Source organism: Miniopterus natalensis, chromosome 1, assembly GCF_054644295.1.
Source record: "Miniopterus natalensis isolate mMinNat1 chromosome 1, mMinNat1.hap1, whole genome shotgun sequence".
Taxonomy (NCBI): Eukaryota; Metazoa; Chordata; class Mammalia; order Chiroptera; family Miniopteridae; genus Miniopterus; species Miniopterus natalensis.
Genome location: NC_142081.1, coordinates 116,340,825 through 116,360,433, shown reverse-complemented (window position 1 = coordinate 116,360,433; position 19,609 = coordinate 116,340,825). Strand labels below are relative to the sequence as shown.

General features: G+C 40.3%; 1 protein-coding gene across 1 annotated transcript; it reads left to right on the top strand.

The window, feature by feature from the left end:
- Positions 1–393: 393 nt before the first annotated feature.
- Positions 394–15,589, top strand: PRPF18 (pre-mRNA processing factor 18). Its single transcript, XM_087821919.1, has 9 exons — positions 394–402; positions 5,590–5,677; positions 5,907–5,970; positions 7,371–7,458; positions 9,367–9,432; positions 11,070–11,075; positions 12,149–12,304; positions 14,845–14,895; positions 15,515–15,589. Exons 1-9 carry the CDS (start codon positions 394–396, stop codon positions 15,587–15,589), a joined length of 603 nt encoding a protein of 200 aa, XP_087678045.1.
- The last annotated feature ends 4,020 nt before the right edge of the window (positions 15,590–19,609 follow it).

The window sequence follows — 19,609 nt, the reverse complement described above, 5'->3', positions numbered from 1 at the left end:
TCCCTAGTTGTAAGACTTCCATTCACCCAGAATTCAGGTTCTAAATGATGGTTGTTCTGTAGTTTAGTTGTAATTTTGATGTGGTTGTGGCTATTTCTGTTATATTTCCTGGGTCATTTTCCTTATCAAAAGAGAATATAATAATTCTGTGAACTATTAAATTTTTATCTCATTTAATTTTTCTGCTACTCATGTTTCATTACTTGAAAAGTCTTCTAGCTTTTAATATTAGTTTATTACAACCTGCTCTATTCTAATCTTGTTCAAGCCTTTGTCAGATAATATAGAATTTCTTATTTGTACATTTTTAAAGAATCAGATATAATTGACATATAACATTGTATTAGTTTCAGGTGTACAACATAATGATTCAATATTTGTATATGTTCCAAAATGATCACAGTAAGTCTAGTTAATATCCATTACCACGCATAGTTATCATTTTTATTTTATTTTATTTATTATTATTATTTTTTTAAATGTATCTTTATTGTTGAAAGTATTACAGATTCCCATTTCCCCCCCAATTGACCCTTTCCACCTTGCTCCCACCCCCTCCCCAGACCTCACCCCGTTATTGACTGTGTCCATGGGCTATGGATATATGCATATAACTTCTTTGGTTAATCTCTTCCCACCCTCCACCCCCCTTCCCTCTTTCCTCTGAAATATGATCATCTGTTGCCTGCGTCAATGTGTCTAGATCTATTTAGTTCGTCAGATTCTTTTGTTCATTAGCTTCTTCTTAAAGAAGACCCTTCAACATTTCCTGTAGTGCTGGTCTGGTGGCAATGAACTCCTTTAGCTTTTTCTTATCTGTGAAGCTCTTTACTGACCTTCAGTTCTATAACAGCTTTGCTGGGTAGAGCAATCTTGGTTGTAGTTCCAGGTTTTTCACCAGTTTGAATATTTCTTGCCATTCCCTTCTGGCCTGCAAAGTTTCTGTTGAGAAATCAGCTGACAGTCGTATGGGTGCTCCCTTGTAGGTAACTAACTGTTTTTCTCTTGCTGCTTTTAAGATTCTCTCTGTCTTTTACCTTTGGCATTTTAATTATGATGTGTCTTGCTGTGGGCCTCTTTGGGTTCCTCTTGTTTGGGACCCTCTGTGCTTCCTGGACTTATAAGTCTATTTCTTTCCCCAGGTAGGGGAAGTTTTCTGTCATTATTTTTTCAAAAAGGTTTTCAATTTCTTGCTCTCTTTCTTCTCCTTCTGGCATCCCAATAATATGAATGTTGGGCCTCTTGAAGTTGTCCCAGAGGCTTCTTATACTATCTTCATATTTCTGGATTCTTTTTTCTTTTTGCTCTTCTGGTTGGGTGTTTTTGTTTCTTCATGTTCCAAATTGCTGATTTGATTCTCAGCGTCCTCTACTCTACTGTTGATTCCCTGCAAATCATTGCTCATTTCAGTTTGTGTAGCCTTCCTTTCTGATAGGTACTTTATTAGGTCATTGATGGTCTCACTTTTTTTCGTAATAGTCTCACTAATATCCTTGAACATCCTTAGAAACAAAATTCTGAACTCTGTATCTGTTAGCTTGCTTGGATCTATTTCATTTAGTTCCTCTTCTAGAGATTTCTTCTGTTCTTTCCTTTGTGACATATTTCTTTGCCTCCACATTTTGGCTGCTTCCAGGTGTTTGTTGCTATGTATTAGGTAGAGCTGCTATGTCTCCTGAAATTTGTAGAGTGGCTTTGTTTAGTAGATGTCCTGTAGGGTCCAGTGGCTCAGCCTCCCCAGTCACCTGAGCTGGGCCCTCTAGGTGCTCCCCTGTGTGGGCTGTGTGCACTGTCCTGTTGTAGTTGAGCCTTGGTTGCTGTTGGCGTCACTGGGAGGAATTAACCTCCCCCCGCCGGCCAATCAGCTGTGAGAACCAGCTGCAACTACGGCCAAAGAGCTGGTGTGTTGGAGACACCCTTATGGAGCAGGATTTACTTCAGTGGAGCTTTGGTGTTCAAGTGCCTCCCTTGAGTGTGTCACTTGTGGATGTGGTAGGGTTGTATTCCAGCATGGTCGAGTCTGACCACCAAGTGCACTGTCTCTGGGGCCTCCCAGGAGATGCAAAGTCAGCCTCTGCCAGTGCCTTGCCCAAGGCCACCCAGCATGAGCTACATAGCAAACATTAGATGGCTGCTACTTGTGCTGGGCTTGGAGGTGTCCAAGAGAGGCCAAGCTATGAACTAATGCAGGTTTCCACTAGTGCCAGGCCTGGAGCCACTTATCAAGCCCTATGGGGCATGCTGCTGCTTGTTTGAGAGATTTTAGGAAAGTCCTAAGCATAAGGCCTGAGAAGCCACTTGCACAGAAAAGCCCCTGGAAATGGCCTGGATGAGCTTGCAGATAGGTAGGGGCGTGGCCTCCAGGAATCACCAGGTTGCGGCCAAAGGTGTATCAGATTCTGGAGATTCAAATATGGTGCCTGCCTGCTGGCTGTGTGTGGGGAGGGCTTGCCAAAGGAGCACTGGCCTCTGCCAGCTCTTCTGCCTGGGAGAAAGCTGCCCCTCCACCCCTCGCCCTGATTTATAGGCAGATTAGTTCCTCCCCAAGTGTCCCAGGTTCCTCTCAGGCTGCTGCCTGACGCTGGTGCTTGTCTGAGTGAGTCTGTGTGCGGGCTCTTTAAGAGGAGCTGCCTGGGACTCCTGCAGCCTCCGAGACCCTCAGCCACAGTCCCTGCTGGTTTCACAGCCCGGAGTTATGGGGATGTCTCTTCCTGGCCCTGGAGCCCTGGGCTGGGGGCCTGCTGTGGGGCTGCGACCCCTCGCTCCTCTGGGAAACCCCCACCACAGAGATCCCCTCTCGGGTTTAAACTGTGGCACCGGGTGTGGGCCCATGGCCTCATCTCCTCGATCCAGCCCTGATCTGCCCGCGTCTCCACCCCTCCTCCCGGTCTCGCTGCTCCTTCAGTTCCCTGGTTGTGGGGCTTCTGTTCAGCTAGATCTCAGGCGGCTCTGAGTGATAGTGGTTCTGTGTTTTAGTTGTAATTTTGATGTGGTTGTGGGAGGCGGCGGGTGCAGCTGTTACTACGCCATCTTGTTTCCTCCCTCCCAATTTTATTTTTGATGAGGACTTTTGGTAGTTGCTCTCTTAGCAACTTTCAAATGTGCAGTACAGTATTAACTATAGTCACCATGCTGTATGTTACATACTCATGACTTATTTATTCTGTAACTGGATCATTCTATTTTAAGTCGATAACTGCTTAACTTTGAAAACATTCTAAAGCCATACATTTTTACTTTACCCAGCCCATGTTTTATGTTCTTGATATCACATTTTACATCTTTTTGCCTTGTGTAACCCTTAACTTATTATTGCAGTTATAATTTTTACTACCTTTGTCTTAACCTTCATACTAGCTTTAAAAAGTGATTAATTCACTACCTTTTCTCTATATTTACCTTTACTAGTGAAATTTATACTTTCATATTGTTTCTTAGTTACTAATTAGGACCCTTTCTTTTTAGCTTAAACAAATCCCTTAAACATTCCTTATAAGGCCTGTTCAGTGGTGATGAACTCCTTTAGCTTTTGCTCATCTGAAAAACTATTTCTCCTTCAAGTCTGAATTATAACTTTGCCAGGTATAGGGTTTTTGGTTGGAAGTTTTTTCTTTCAGTACTTTGAATATATTGCACCAGTCCCTTCTGACTTGCAAAGTTCCTGCTGAAAACTTGCTGATTGTCTTATATGGGTTTCATTGTGTATAACAAGTTGTTTTCCTCTTGCTCCTTTTAAAATCTTTCCTTGTATTTAATTAAATATATATATATATTTAAAATTTATTTTTATTGTTGAAAGTATTACAGATGTCTTCTTTTTCCCCACACGGATCCCCTTCACCCTGCATCCACCCCACCCCCAAGCCTTCCCCATACCAATGTTTGTGTTCATAGGTTATGCATATAAGCATATAAAACCTTTGATTAATCTCTCCCCACCCACTTCCCCACCCCCGCCTTCCCTCTGAGATCCCTCAGTCTGTTCCATGCTTCTCTGTCTCTGGATCTATTTTGTTCGTCAGTTTATTTTGTTTATTATATTCCACATATGAGTGAGATCATGTGGTACTTGTCTTTCTCTGACTGGCTTACTTTACTTAGCATAATACTCTCCAGTCCCATCCTTGCTGTCCCAAAGGGTAAGAGATCCTTCTTTTTAAAAGCTGCATAGTATTCCATGGCGTAAATGTACCACAGATTTTTTATCCACTCCTCTACTGATGGGTACTTGGGTTGTTTCCAGATCTTACCTATTGTAAATTGAGCTGCTATGAACATAGGGGTGCATAAGTTCTTTCTGATTGGTGTTTCAGGTTTCTTAGGATATATTCCTAGAAGTGGGATCACTGGGTCAAATGGCAGTTCCATTTTTAATTTTCTGAGGGCACTCCATACTGTTTTCCATAGTGGCTGCACTAGTCTGCATTCCCACCAGCATTGTACTATGGTTCTCTTTTCTCCAAATCCTTACCAGCACTTGTTGTTGGTTGATTTGTTGATAGTAGACATTCTGTCCTTGTCTTTAACTTTTGACATTTTAATTATAATATTCCTTGGTGTGGATATGTTTAACTTTCTGAGGTATTGCCAACAGTTTTTCATGGCAGTTCCACCATTTCACATTTCCAGTAATACACAGGGTTCCATTTCTCCATATCCTGGCCACCACTTGTTATTTTCTGAGTTTTGTTTGTTTGTTTGTTTGTTTTGCTTTATTTTTATCATAGCCATCCTAATGGGTGTGTAGTGATAGCCTTGGATATAGAATTTTATTATGGTTTTGATTTGCATTTCCCTACTTACTAGTGATGAGCATCTTTTCATTTGCTTACTTGCCATTTGTATGTGTTCCCTTCAAGTCTATTGCCCATTTTTTAATCGTGTTGGTTGTTTTTGTTGTTAAGTTGTAGGAGTTTCTATGTAGTCTAGATATCGATTCTTATCAGATATATGATTTGCAAATATTTTCTGCCTTTTCCATGGGTTATCTTTTCACTCTATTGGTAGTCTTTGATGCATACACGTTTTTAATTTTGATGGAGTTCAATTTATGTATTTTTGTTGTTGTTGCCTGTGCTTGTGGTGCTGTATACAAGAAATCATTCCCAAATCCAATGTCATGAAGCTTTCTCTCTATGTTTTCTTCTAAGTTTTATAGTTTTAGCTCTTACATTTGGTCTTTGGTCCATTTTGAGTTAATTTTTGTATATGGTGTATGGTAAGGGTCAAGCTTTAAGACTTCCATTTTTATTAAATGGTCACAAACTGGATGTGAGTAGATTGTGGAATTTGCTGCTATTAGAAATGTAGTGATAGCCTTGGATATAGATTAGACACTAGTTTTATACTATTGCTATTTTTTAATGTTTTGGGAGTTCAGAGTAGTCTTCAGGTGGTTCTCAATGATGGTTGTTCTATCATTTAGTTGTAATTTTGATGTGGTCATGAGAAGAGGGAGGCAAGCTCAGTGTTTACCTACTTCACCATCTTGACTGATAGTCTGAGATGAATTATACTTATTATTAGTGAAAAAATCAAGAGAAAGATCTGTGAACTTTCATACAAGGTGTAATTTTTCACCTTTCTCAGAGATTGAGGAATGATCTGAAAACAGCTTTGGATAAGATCTATCAGCAATACCTCAATGAACTTCTGGGTGATCAAGAACCTGGAGAGGGCCCAGCTGGCATGGCTCAGCAGCTGAGCATTGACCTACAATGCAGAAGATCAAGGTTCCATTCCTGGTCAGGGCACATGCCCAGGTTTCGGGCTTGATCCCCAGCAGGAGGTTGTGCAGGAGGCAGCCAATGACTCTCTCTCTCATCACTGATGTTTCTATCTCTTTCCCTCTCTCTTCTTTCCTCTGTCTGAAATCAATAAAGATATATTAAAAAAAAAAAAAAAAGAACCTGGAGAGGAAGACACACAGAATGATTTGAAATTTCATAAAGAAAACACCATCATTGAAGAGTTAGAGATAATCACTACACCCACCTTACCTCATTTCCCCCTCATACCTTTCATTCCCTGTAGCAAATGGTTGAGTTCACTGGAGCGCTCAGTTCAGAGTACACTCTTGTCTTTGGTCATTACAAAGGCCCTTCTTTCATTTCATGCTTTCATTCAGTCAGTCCCTTTATTTCTCATTCTCTACTCACATTCCCCTACTTCCTGCCTTTAAAAGTAGTCATTCTAATATGTTTGATGTGCATTGTTTTATTTGTTTGTGGTCTTCTAAAACTAGTAGTGTTTTGTGAGCATGTGCTTTTGATTTCCATAAGTGGTTGTACTGTGAAATTCTTCTTTGGGCTTTTTACTTTTCCTTTTTATACTTTGAACTGTATTTTTAATAACCATCCTTTATGCCTTATGTACATCTAAACCTTTGCTTTTAACTGCTAAGTAATAGTTTATACCCTGTGGCATTCACTAACTTTTACCTCTGGTCAACCAAAATGATGGACAACTAGATTTCTCACAGCTCCTTATTACCACAAACAGCTTTGTGATAAATAATCTTATACATCACCCCTATGAACTCAGAAGTGGGATTGTTTGGTTTATATATTTAACTTGTGTAAGTACTGCTAAGTTGCTCCCTAGAATGGCTGTCTCAGTCTGTACCTTACCCACTGGATGTATCTTACATCCCCAATTCCTATCAACACTGGGCAGTCTTTTGCTTTCTAATTAGTGACAGTCTGTTGAATGTGGAGTGATATATGTAATCTCAAATAAAGAGCAATGTTGTATCATCCAAATATCTAACTCTAGCAAACATATGGCTTAGTTTAAAGCTCTTAATGCTTAATAAAATGTAAAGTGTTAGTTGTATTTTTCCTTTCATTCCTGGCTCTTGAACATGTGGACATCATGATGGAGGAGGGTGTCCTTTTAATTGTACCCCTGACCCTAACACCTATCTATGGACCCTAAATTTTACTGGAAAGTTGGTGTGAGCAATCAGTTCTGGGCTTTTCCCCCTTTCCTTTTCTTTAACAGCTTTATTGAGAAATTCACAAACCATACAATTTACCAATTTAAAGTGTACATACAATTAAATGTTTTTTAGTATATTCATGGGATGGTACAGTCGTCATCACAATATAATTTTAGAACAATTTTGTTCCCCTGAAAAGAAATCTCATATGCATTAGTGGTTACTTCTCATATTTACTCTTCTGTTTTTTGATTCATAAAAGATAACATGCTTTCAAAATTTAAATGGCAAGTTATTGTTTTTTTAAAAAATATCTAGAAATTCCATCAGGTTTTAAAATAGAAATTGGACAATCTGTGTAATAAAGAGCCATGTTTAGACCAGTGTTGATAACATATATATTCAGTCGTTGCTCTTTACTAATGAGCAGGGGCATTATTTTTCTTAGGGCATTGGGAGAATCTTTAGGAAAAGGTGATGATCACAAAGACATGGACATCATTACCAAGTTCCTTAAGGTATGTACTTTTAGGCTAAGAAAGGAGGGCATTTTGTTTGGTGAAGAACTATTTTTATATTTTTGGATTATTAGGGGTTAAAGACTGGGGAGTGAACACTCAATATACATTTCTGGCATGCACATTGTTTGTGATATTGCTATGCACTTGGACATAGTGGTTAACTGAAGATGATGCATTATGTTCTTCGTGGCACTTTTCTTTAAAGCTCACTTACTAATGTAAACACAAAGAAGAGAATTGCCGCAGTGGAATGAACAAGAAGTTTGGGGAGTTACATTTTTTAAAACACTAGGGGGAAGTGCAGTGAGGGGAGAGTTCTAGAAGCTTTTATAAGAGGTAATGACAGTAAGGAAGGGAAGAAGGTGGGAAGACATTGGCAGTGATCAAAGCAAACACATCAGAATCTTTCAGAAATTGCTCATTTTCTCAGTTCTATAGACAGCTGCTTATTTTTCTATGATAGGCTCGTTCTATCTTTCTTTCTTCTCAACAATTCTGTCTTTAGTTGTTTAGGTAGAGTGTGTGCAAATTCCAGATTTATTTCAGCATTTATTTACAAATTATTTTTGTTCAGGACATGAGATTTAAGTGCAAGAAATGCTTTTACTTCGTTTTACAGTTTAAATACTACATAGTTACACTAGTCAAGATTCTGAATCTATTGAGGGAATGACAGGGAACTAGATAGGACTTGCGAACTAGTTATGAACGAACTAGAATTTTCTCTTAGAGTGACAGCCTCTCCTTGTATAGGATGCACAGGGAATGCCACCGGGGGAGTGTGCTCTCCTCAGCCTTCACTGTTTACGTGCCTCTAGAAGGGTGTTCTAGTTGGGGGGGGGGGGGGCGGCGGGAAGGTAATGGGTCATAGTTTCTTTTATTTCTGTTCTTTCCTTTCCTTCTCCTTTAGTTAGTTAGGTGCTTTAGTGGGATTTTTTTTTTTTTAACCCAAATAGACACATACTTCTTTTACTTTCCATACATTTTAAAAAATATGTCTTTATTGATTCAGAGAGAGGAAGGGAGAGGGAGAGAGAGATAGAAACATCAATGATGACAGAGTCATTGATTGGCTGCCTCCTGCACGCCCCCTACGGGGGATGGAGCCCTGACGGGGAATCAAACCCTGATCTCCTGGATCATAGGTTGATGCTCAACAACTGAACCACACTGGCCAGGTTTAGTGGGAATTTTTAATTGAATTATTGTCTCTACTGCAAAAGTAGAAACTCCAAATACTAATACAACAACATACTTGGGGGATTTATTACATATCACAGCACATATGGTATTATGGCTGATAATCTAGGTGGGGTGAATTTTATGTAATATAAATACGAGTAAAAATTTATTTCTATCAAATAGTTATTCATGTAACTTGGTAATTCTTTTTAGGGGAAAATTGATGGTCTTTGGGCAAGGAATATATATAGAATAAGAAAGTTTGTGAATTGCCAAAGGCGTTACTTCAAAACATGGCAGAATAAGCAGGCATAGCTCATTCATTAAATATCAGTGGGTGATATTGTAATCAGTTGAGAAATTTACTCTAAGGATGTTACTGTTTTGTGTGTTAAGGAACTTTAAACCTGTTCAACCACTGGGTGGCATTGCAGTCTAATTTTACCCACTCTTTCAACAGGTCCTTGGTGTTTGGGCTAAAGAATTGAATGCCAGAGATTATGTGAAGCGCAGTATGCAGGGTAAACTGAAGAGTGCTACTCAGAAACAGACCAAGTCCTCTCTTAGACCCTTTTCAGAATGTTATAGAAAAGGGTGAGGTTTCTCAAAAAGTGCTTTTATTAACAGACTTTAAAAAAATAGAATATGTAAAATTAGAATAAATGCAGTCTATAACTACACAGGAGCTTCCAAAATTAGTTATGTTTTTTATTTCTTTTCCAGAATCTTCCTGCTGATATTGAGAAATCCATAACAGATATCATTAAATTCACATTGCAGAGAAAATATGTACATTACCATGCTGTGCATTGGAAATATGGTTATTTGTCTATCTAGATTGTGTACATAATATGTTCATTTAGTGTGGGAGTGTTTTAAGTTAGAGATTTAGGAATAAATGTAAAATGAATTAGTAGTAAAAAACAACAACACCTTTTCCCCCTTGATGTTTTGTAAGCTTTATTGTTGGTCATTCAGTAGTAAACTTTCAGGCCACACTGCATTTTTTAGTCATTTATAAGGTAGGTGTAAAGATTCTTCAGATCATATACTGGATATAGGTAATGTTCATTTCATGAATGGGACTTTCAAAATGTATAGATTGGTGGTTATGGCTTAGAATAAATTATTCCATAGAAACAATGTTATATAGGTTCATTTTGCAGGCCAGCTTTAAAAACATAATTCTTTTTTTTTTTTAATTTTATTATTGTTTAAAATATTACAGATGTCCCTTTTTCTCCCCAATGACCCGTTCCACCCTGTTCCTTCCCCCTCTCCAGTCCCTCTCCCCACCATTGTCCCTGTCCTTGGGTTGTGCATATATGCACATAAATTCTTCGGTTACTCTCTCCCCCTCCACCCACCCACCCTCCTGCATCCCTCTGACATTCGTCAGTCTCATCTATGCTTCCATGTCATTGAATCTATTCTGTTCATCAGTTTATTAAGTTCTTTAGATTCCACATATGAGTGAGATCATGTAATGATTGTCTTTCTCTGCCTGGCCTATTTCACTTAGCATAATATTCTCCAGGTCCCTCCATACTGTCCCAAAGGGTACGAGATCCTTCTTCTTTACAGCTGCGTAGTATTCCATGGTGTAAAAACGTAATTCTTAATATAGCTGGACTGTTGTACTAATGATACAATGTAATTTGACCAACTTTTATACTTGTTTCTATGAGAAAATGTTCCAAGTCAGGCTCCTAGCCTTCATCTCCCCCACTGCGGGACTGCAGCATAGCAGAACTCTTGTTAGGGAAGATTTCCCCCTTGCTCCAGTGTCTTTCCTCCTGAATGGGCTCTGGGAGGAGGTGGCATGGGGCAAGAGCTCTGGTGGCCAAGCACTGCTGGGGTACAGATTAGAAAGGGGAGTGGAAGGCTGTCAGTTGGGGGAGGGGAACAAGACTAGAAGGGCCTAGTTCAGTAGTGGAGATTGGAAATGGGACACTGCTTGGTGGTCCATGAGCTGAGGGTGGAGAGGGGGCTTCTGTGGCTGTGCCTCCCAGGAGAGTAGTAGTAGAGAATTTCAGTGCGGTAGTTACAGTGACAGTTCCAGAACAGTAGACAGGCCCTGATAGAAAAGTGGGAATGACATTGCTTATTTCTGTGCTCAGAGTACCTGAACTCAGAAGGGACTGCTTGCATTCCTGGGTGACTGGTGGTCTCCTTGATCAGAGCCTCATGCTAATGAGGCTAAAGTATTATTTTTATGCCCTTTATATGAGAGCCAGTTAGTTTCACCAAGAATATGTTTTTGTTTTATAGCTATGAACTTCATTCTTGAATAGTTTCTGTTAGTCGCATGCTGCTTACTAAGGACAGCACTGGAATGGATGGATAGGCCACCATCACTGCACGAAGAATTCAGATCACTTGCCTTTCCTTTGGTTACGTTTCTCATTCTCATATATGAGAATCAGGTGAGAGTTTATTTTATGTAAACTACGGAAAGAACCAAGAAACTTAATAACCTGTTTGAACAGGTGTTTTTTTGGTTGGTTTTTTTTTTTTTTTTTTTTGGAAATTCAGGGAATCTAAATATTGGAAATTTTATCAGTAAATGTCCAGTGTTAAAACTCACATACATGGGAATCAGTGATAAAAATGTGTATACACCTTTTTAAAATTAGCTTTAAAAAATTGAATAGAGCTATTTGTAGTACCTGATTGTTGTTTTTTAAATCAATTCTATATATTAATCACATAGGTGTTTGATGTTTTTAAATGAAAATCTCTTTGAGGCCTGGCGATACAGGCTTCCCTGAGACCCTCGGGGTTTTCTAGAATTTCCCTGCTTTCTTTTTTTTTCTTGCTCTTTTCCTTCCTCACAAGTCGCCAGGCTTGGTTTGGAAAAAGAGCCCTTTGCTTTCTTTGGTTACCGTCTTTACAGCTTGTAGCGGTCATGGTCAGGTTCTCGGCAGGTGCGGGCGGGGGGGGGGGGGCAAAGTGAACTGATCTCATCCTCCAGCTGTTTGACTCAAGGGCAGCATTCGGTCTCTGTTTACATCTGCCCTGGGCCCCATGTAACCGTTGCTGCGTGAGAGCCCCCGCTGCTTTCAGAGGTCTCAGTGCTGTGCAGGGAGTGGACATAGTTTCAGGACGGATTGTGCAAAACTAGTGAGGCTCTGTCTTCTGTGGAGGAGACCAGGGAGGAAGGAGATCCACACTAGAGTTTCTGTCAGGACATCGGATTAGCTACCTGGCAGTTCCAGATCGAAATGCATTCATTTTCAGTGCTCAGAGGCTGCAGAGGGATCTTTGTCTTTTTACTCACAAGGTTAGCTTTGGTTTCTGTTTTTCCATGGACATTTGTGGTCCTGAGCAGTCAGTCGTCCTGTATTTTAATTTCTTTTGTTTGAGTAAGGGGGATGGTAATATTTTCAACATGCTTAAAAGGTGGAAAATTACATCATAAAGACCTGTGAAATACTTGAAATAAAAATTTGGACCAGCACAGTATTTCTGCTTTACTGATCTCTTCTTAAACTTTCTTTTTTAGGCTAATGAAGCTTATCTTCAGATGGTCATTGGAAACGCCCCTTGGCCCATCAGTGTCACTGTGGTTAGTATCCATGCCAGAATGGGTAGGGAAAAGATTTTCTCCAAGCATGTTGCACATGTTTTGAATGATGAAACACAGCAGAAATATATTCAGGTACACAGTTTGAAAGGAAATAAATTTCTCTGGAGGTTAACATTCTCCAGTTTCAAAACTAAATTTTGAGAACAAAAGAACTATAGCAAATAGGAAAATAGGACATAGCATGATAGGATGTAAGTCCACACCTTATAGATACCTGTGTTCAAGACGTCTTTGCTGAGTAAAATAAAAACCTTTTAAGTTTCCTGTACGATGCACGGCAGGGTGGTGGGTTATGCTTTTGTGCAGAGCAGCAAATTTAGAGTATTTTGCAGGAAATCTTGTTTTATTACTTTCAAGGTAGATTTATCATCTACTAGGATAAAAGATATAAATAGTAAAAATTTGGCTTTAATGAACATAACAACACTCGTCTACACGAAGAGGTCTGAGGTGTTTCTCGTTTATTTTCTTAGTTGTACATACCTCACATTAACTTGTGTGCACTGTTACTGGTTGTTTTTCTTAGTGAGACAAAAAAATCAACTGTATTCTTAGCTTTTGCCAAATTATCAAGAACCCCAGGTTGTGTCTGTATAATGACTTCTGCTGGATGTTAATTCTAAAGCTTAAAAATGATACTCTGAATGTTTACTTAAAATTTACTTAAAACGTATAAAATGCTTTCAGATTTTGTGCCAGAGAACAATCATTTCCATATTCATGGTTTATCTACTTTTCATATTTCAATTCCAAGTGGTAAATGTTAATTTGTGTTATGTTTCATGCTTTATTCACATATATTAGCATTTTAAAAAGTGATTTCAACCAAATTTTCTGGTATGAATGGTAGAGTTTATAGAGTTCAAATATACTTATGGAAATTTGAGGACATTTCCATTTTTAAAAATAACCACCAGTGACTGTATTGAAGGCAAGAAACTTTTAGTTGGGAAAAAAAAGTTGTTTGGCTTTAACAATAGAAAACAATTCCCAGTGATAAAATTTGCTAGCTGTTGAACTGCACCTTAGTCAAAGATACAATATGTATAAAAGTTCATATAACTAGATAAATTGTCTTAATTAAAAAACGTTTCTTTTTTTAAATAATGGTACCTTCTTCCATAAACTGATTTTCTCTTTTTAGAAAAGTATATCTAGTATTTATTTATAAAGCTTTCTCATTTATATTAGAAGCTACATAGTGACCTACCCTCCTTTAGCTGTTCATCCCTTTTAACTGTTATCTTCTCATTTAAAAAAAAAAAAAAAGTTTTTCTTGCAAGATAATTAAGGAAAATTGGTGAACATGCTATATCTGAACTTTGGGAAGGTGTTTGGCCTAAACCCAATATTATTTTGGTGGACAGATGTAGATGTGACAGTGGCATCAGGTGACTCATAGCTTGTTTTTTGTTTTATTTTTAATCCTCACCTGACGGTATTTTCCATTGTTTTTCAGAGAGAGTGGAAGGGAGGGAGAGAGAAACATCGATGTGAGAGAGACACATTGATTGGTTGCCTCTGGCACCCGCCCCAACCGGGGCCCGAGGTGGAGCTTGCGACCCTTGGCCCTTGACACAGGACCTGTCACTCTGCAGGCGGCGCTCTAACCACTGAGCAACCTTGGCTAGGGCAACTCATAGCTTGTTGAGTGAGGGAAGCCGCAGAGCACTGAATAATGAGTCCATGTGGACTGGGTGCATGCTGGTAACCTATGCCATAGGTTCTTAGGGACCTCACTACTGTCCTGTTCAACATTTTAATGACTAATTCAGATGATTATACAGAGAGATATATTTATCAGATTTATAGGCAACAAGAAACCAGAAGGAATAGGGTGTGAGCTAAGTTAGAAAAGAAACTGGCATTCTAGAAGTTCTTGATAGACTGAAAAGGGCAGATTCTAAAAATATAACATTTAGGAAGGATGACCATAAAGAAATTTGGATCCAGTAACTTAGTTGCTTGAGCATACGTCTGAGCAATGAATAAGAGGGAGAATTTGGGAATTAGTGTACTATAAGTGTAATAAAATTAGCAATATGATATGGCCACTGGAAATTCTAATGATCACTTATGTGAGATTATTAGACATAATTTAGTGTTGATTCCACAAGTTAAGACCATAGTTCACTTTTATAACCCCAGAGTCTAGAACGTACTGTACTTGTGGTGGATGCTCAATGAATATTTGCTGATTGAATGAATATTCTATAGGATAAGAGAGCCCTTGAGAAAGGAGACTCTTGGTGGGGATGTGGGCAAGGGAGTTGATGGAAGAGCTTTCTGGTGGAAGAGGGATTAAACTTGTCATATACAATTGAGGACAAATTAAGGTACAGAAAGGAATACAGATTTTTAGCCAGTGCAAGGAAATGCTTTTTAAAAAAATATTTTTATTTTTAAATAAATATAGACTCATAGAAGTTGCAAAAATAGTACAAAGAAGCTTTTTAATAGGCAAAATTACCCAAGATAGGAGTAGGGACACATTTGAAGATATGGGGAGATCACTACCACTTGATGTTTGTGAGCATCGAGAAACTAACTATTGCCCTTTCTGGTCATTCTGGCTCTTACATATCTCTGATTTTTTTCTGCCATTTTCCTAGAGGCCGTTGCTTAAACCTAAAGCTGTGAGCTTGCATGCCCACCACAGTCAGGTAACAAGTGAGCTGAGTGTTAACAAATATTTACCCTTCCCTGTCTGCCTCTTGTTTTGCTACTTTTCATGTGGGCACTCACAGAACTAGTATTTCATGTCCTCCCAGCTCTGCTATAAGAAAAGGAACTGGCATTCTAGAAGTTGTTGACACACAGTGCAGTCCGTGTGAAGTGTGGCCCGATGCTCAGCCTCAGTGTTGCAGTCACTCTAGCTCAGGGTTGCCTTGCAGGAATGCGGTTCCAGCGCTCCTCCATCTCCCTTTCTTTCTATGAACAGCCAAAATCTTGATTTTTTTTTAAGTACACACTCCTGTTTTTAAAATAATAACACCAAATTTAAAAAATTACCGTTGTGCACGGCCAAAGAAAGTCCCGATTTGTGATCTGCGTCATTAAACCCGTAGTGCAGCGCAAGGCGAAAGAATGCTACGTCCCCCGTGCTAGGGTTTGTGCAACGCTCGGTTACAGTTAACGGACTAATATAATATATCCAGCCGTCTTATGAAACTCCTTGTAACTTTGGTATTTAGGTGAGATTGCTGTGAATTATCCTAAAAAGGGACAGTTTAAAGACATTATTTGCAGTTTAAGTCCGGGTTGGTAAACCTTTTCTTAAAGGATCTTAGTCTCCGACACAACTACTCAGCCCTGCAGCTGCAGCCTGTGGCTGTTCCAGTAAAACCTCACTTATAACAGAGGCAGCTGGCCTGTGGGCCGTAGTTTGCTGACCCCTGGTAAATGTATAAACCGCAACCTTTTCTATGTTAAGATATTTGCTGTAGAGGTAATTGTGAAAGTCATTTTTGGAGTAATTATTTCTTTTGAAATTGAACTATAACATACCAACAAACAGTGTAGTGTGTGAGTGTACTGGTGTTAACTGTAGAGCTCAGTGATTCTTGATATATGTAACATAGGTCAAGATATAAAACGAGATCTAGATGGAGAACATTTCTAGCAGCACCCCAAGTTTCCTCATGCCTTTCCCCAGCCTGAATCTTCCTACCATCAGACGACCAAAAAATAATTAGGGACATTTCTTAAAGTTGACATACTAAGAATATCACATTTTTGTGTGATTGCTTTTATAGAGCAACTTGGAATCTATGGCTTTAGTAAATGAGGCATCCAATGTAAAATAAAACTGTTAAATGAAAACAATTAAAACTGTATTGTCATTAGAATATACAGGGTGGGGCAAAAGTAGGTTTAGAGTTGTTCATATGGAAAACAATACAATAATCAATAAATAATAATACAAGAATAAACTATTTCATGTACTCCCAGCTGGAAACTGGCTTTTGCCCCACCCTGTATATAAAGTAATTGAAGCCATGGGTATAGAAGTGATCGCTTTGAGAAGCTATGTATAATAAGAAAGAAAAAGAAGAAGACTGAGAGAACAGGGAGATTTAAGTAGCATTTAAGTGAAGGCTGCAGAGGTGAGCAGTGGAAGGAAAGGAACCTGAGTATTATCAGGAATGCCTGGCCCCTTGCGCCCATGAGGGTGGGGGTCACATCTGCCTTTCAGTTCTGTGAAGGCGGCACCTGCCCGGTGCCTGGCCAGCAGGCACTCCATACCTAATTCCCTAAACACAGTCAACTGTTGTGGGGAGGGCAGGAAGCCTACAAATGCCTTTGGCTGTGGCAGCCTGTGGCTGGCTGTGTGCCTGCAGGATGGTGGCCCTGAGTGCAGCAGGGAGTGGGACGTGAGGAAGTGAAGACAGCGACTGAGGGCTTCTCTTCCCCAACATTTGGCTAAGAGGAGAGATGTGGCAGTAGTTAGAGGGAAGGACACTGCTAGGGTTTTTTATTTGAAGATGAAAAAATGTGCATATATTTATATTTTAGAGGGTAAAAGCCACTGGAGGAAAAAACAGAAGTTAGAGGAGCTGGGAGAATGAAGGGAGCAAGGCCCCCTGTGAGCAGGAGGGATGCACCCAGAGCAGGGACGGACGAGCTCTGGAAGGACGGAGAGGCCAGGAGGGAGCAGGACCTGTGCGGCCACAGTGACATTGCTGGTAGAGGGGAGACTTAGGAAGACCTCTGTCTGTCTTTATGTTAATAGGCTCCTACAGGGAAAGCCTCTGGGAAGGAGAGGGTGAGGTGTTGAGAAGTGTGCACTTCAGAAAAGCTGAAAATACCCAACAAAACCCAAATAATATCATTCCTCAAAGGTGGGCGGGTTCAAAAGAACTTTGAGCAAAACCAAGGAGCTCTACTATAAATAGATGTCACAGAAGTAGAAGAGCAAGCTAATTATTTCCCCAAATAATTTACAGGAATAGCACCAACTTTTGGAGAAGAGTAGAGGAAAAAAATTAAGACAAAAATGACATGTAATTGCAAAAAGTATGAACATTTACAAGCCCTTTAATCACATAGGTGCCAAAAAAATAAAAAAAATAAAAAGGAGCAGAGGGAGTGTTCCCCTTTATTAAAAGGACAGCAGGAGGGAAAGGTCAGGTCAAAAATCAGGGAAGCAGAGATTATTAATATTTAAAGTTTAAAAGATATAAGTAAGGTTTAGTGACAAGAACTAGCAACGTATTAAAATGTGGAGACCACAGTGGAGTGGGAAAGGGCTCGATGAAGTTCAGCTTCAGTAAACAACATGGAGTTAAATCCTTAGGGACTAGTGACTGCATTCCATGGTGATAATATTATTGCCTAACGTCCTAGGACTGTCATTAGATACCATTCTGGATGACTCTTGTACACTTGCTAAGCAAAAAAAATACTTGGAAGAATTATCAGGAAAGTAGATCTTAAAATATTTTGTTTGAAGAGCACATTGGAGAGCAGTAAGAAAAAACCCTCTCCTTCTATAATAGTGGCAAATCTATTTTGGAGAGCAAAGGGAAGCTAATAGGAGTGATATGATTTGAGTTATGGCAGAGTTTGATTTTGTGACAGAAACAGAGACCTTGCTTTTGCTCCTGATGGCTGAATATCCCCTGGGAGGACTTTATGATCAGTGTTTTACATGGCCTGGTGTAAACTCATTCATTCGTTCATTCATTCAATACCCATTCAATACCTGAGTCCTTACCACATCCCACACAGTTTAGATGTTATTTTCAAATTTCCCTTAGAGTAAGAAATGATTTGAGAGGAATAAACTATCCTTTGAATCTCTGTTATGATGTAAAAGATATATGAGAAAATACATGATTGTGATTTCATCATTTTGGGGAAGTGTCTTGATGTGCTGTGACTTGTTACTACTACAAGTCCTTCTAAGACAGTGAGTGACTCACATTACACTAACATGGGCCTAAAAAGTGCATGGGTGCTTTTTTTGTCCTTTATAAAAAAAAATGTTTTCACTTAAAAATTGGAAATTGGCATGTCCCTTATATTATAGCAGTAGATTTTAGATGTCTCTCTTTGATTCAGAGCCCTTTAGTTTATCCTTTGACTAGGGACTTGGGATCACTAGTGAGTTGACCAGCAGCTCAGAGGTGAAGGCCAGCCTGCTGGTCAGTAGCTGCGGGTCCTAAAGCTGTTCTCTCTCTGCTCCCACCACACTTCCATGCTCTGCCTGGTGATGGGACTCTGTGGGCCACATTTTTCCTTTTCTGGATGGCTTTTTGTTAGGTGTTACCACCAGTAGTAAACACCGGAGAGACTGGAACCAGAGGGAGGAAGAGGGATCTGCTCCTCTCGTTAGCTTCCTGTCCCTAACAGTGATGGCTCAGCCTGGGTTCCCCAGCTCAGTAGTGACAGTGACTTCCTGGAGTAGTTGGTGCCAGATCACAGTTTTCCACACTTGTATGACTTCATTGTGCCCCTCAGAGATCACAGCGCCATCAGCTGACACCCCATCGTTGGTTTGAACCTGGCTCTGAGGGGTCCTGCCAGGGTCCCAAGGCACTAGTGCCAGCGGAGCAGCGTCCACTCCTCAGGTCTGACTCCCAGCCCCACAGGCTGCCACCTACAAGCTTCCACCTAACCATCTCTTGTCATTGTTTCCCATCCCTGGGAGCTGTCTCTGCTTCCCTGTGCTCATCATTTCTGTGACATCTCGGCGTCCCCCTTTCGCTCTGTCACCTCTTCACTATCTGGTTAACCACAGGTTTTATCAAATCTGTTAACATAATTGGTGCAGGTTTGGTCCCGACAGGACAGGAAGCCAGATCTGCAGCTCCCACGCGAAGGGCATGAGACCCGGGTGCCCGCCCCAGTCGCCCCAAGCTCAGATCATGTTCACCAGCCGCATCGGCATAGCATGGGGACTTTTCCATGTGACGATTATCAGATTGTGTGGTTCACTCCACGCAGGGATGGCTGAGGTTATGGGGAAATGAGTGTTTGCCTACTGTCTGGTCGTGAAGTCCTACCCTCGCTCCCTCGCTCCTGTATCTGCTGCTCCTCGGCCTCTCCAAGGCACCCATTCACTCCTCGGCTTCCTGCTGTATCAGCACCTTCCTGGCTGCACTTTCTCTCTAGTCCATCTAGAAGCCACTGTCATCATTAACCACTCTCTCACCAGGACCTCCTACCCTCTTACCCTTCTGTCCTTCTGCCAGGACCTCCTACCCTCTTACCCTTCTGTCCTTCTGCCAGGCCACCCTGCAGAACCTAAGCCTGCGCCATTCCATCGGTCTCCTCCCATGCAAGTGCCGGGAGGGAATTCACCGCCACCAAGGGTCCAGTGGCAGCTGGGCCCTCAGTGATGCCTGGAGGACTTTCTCCATCTTCACTTCCTCT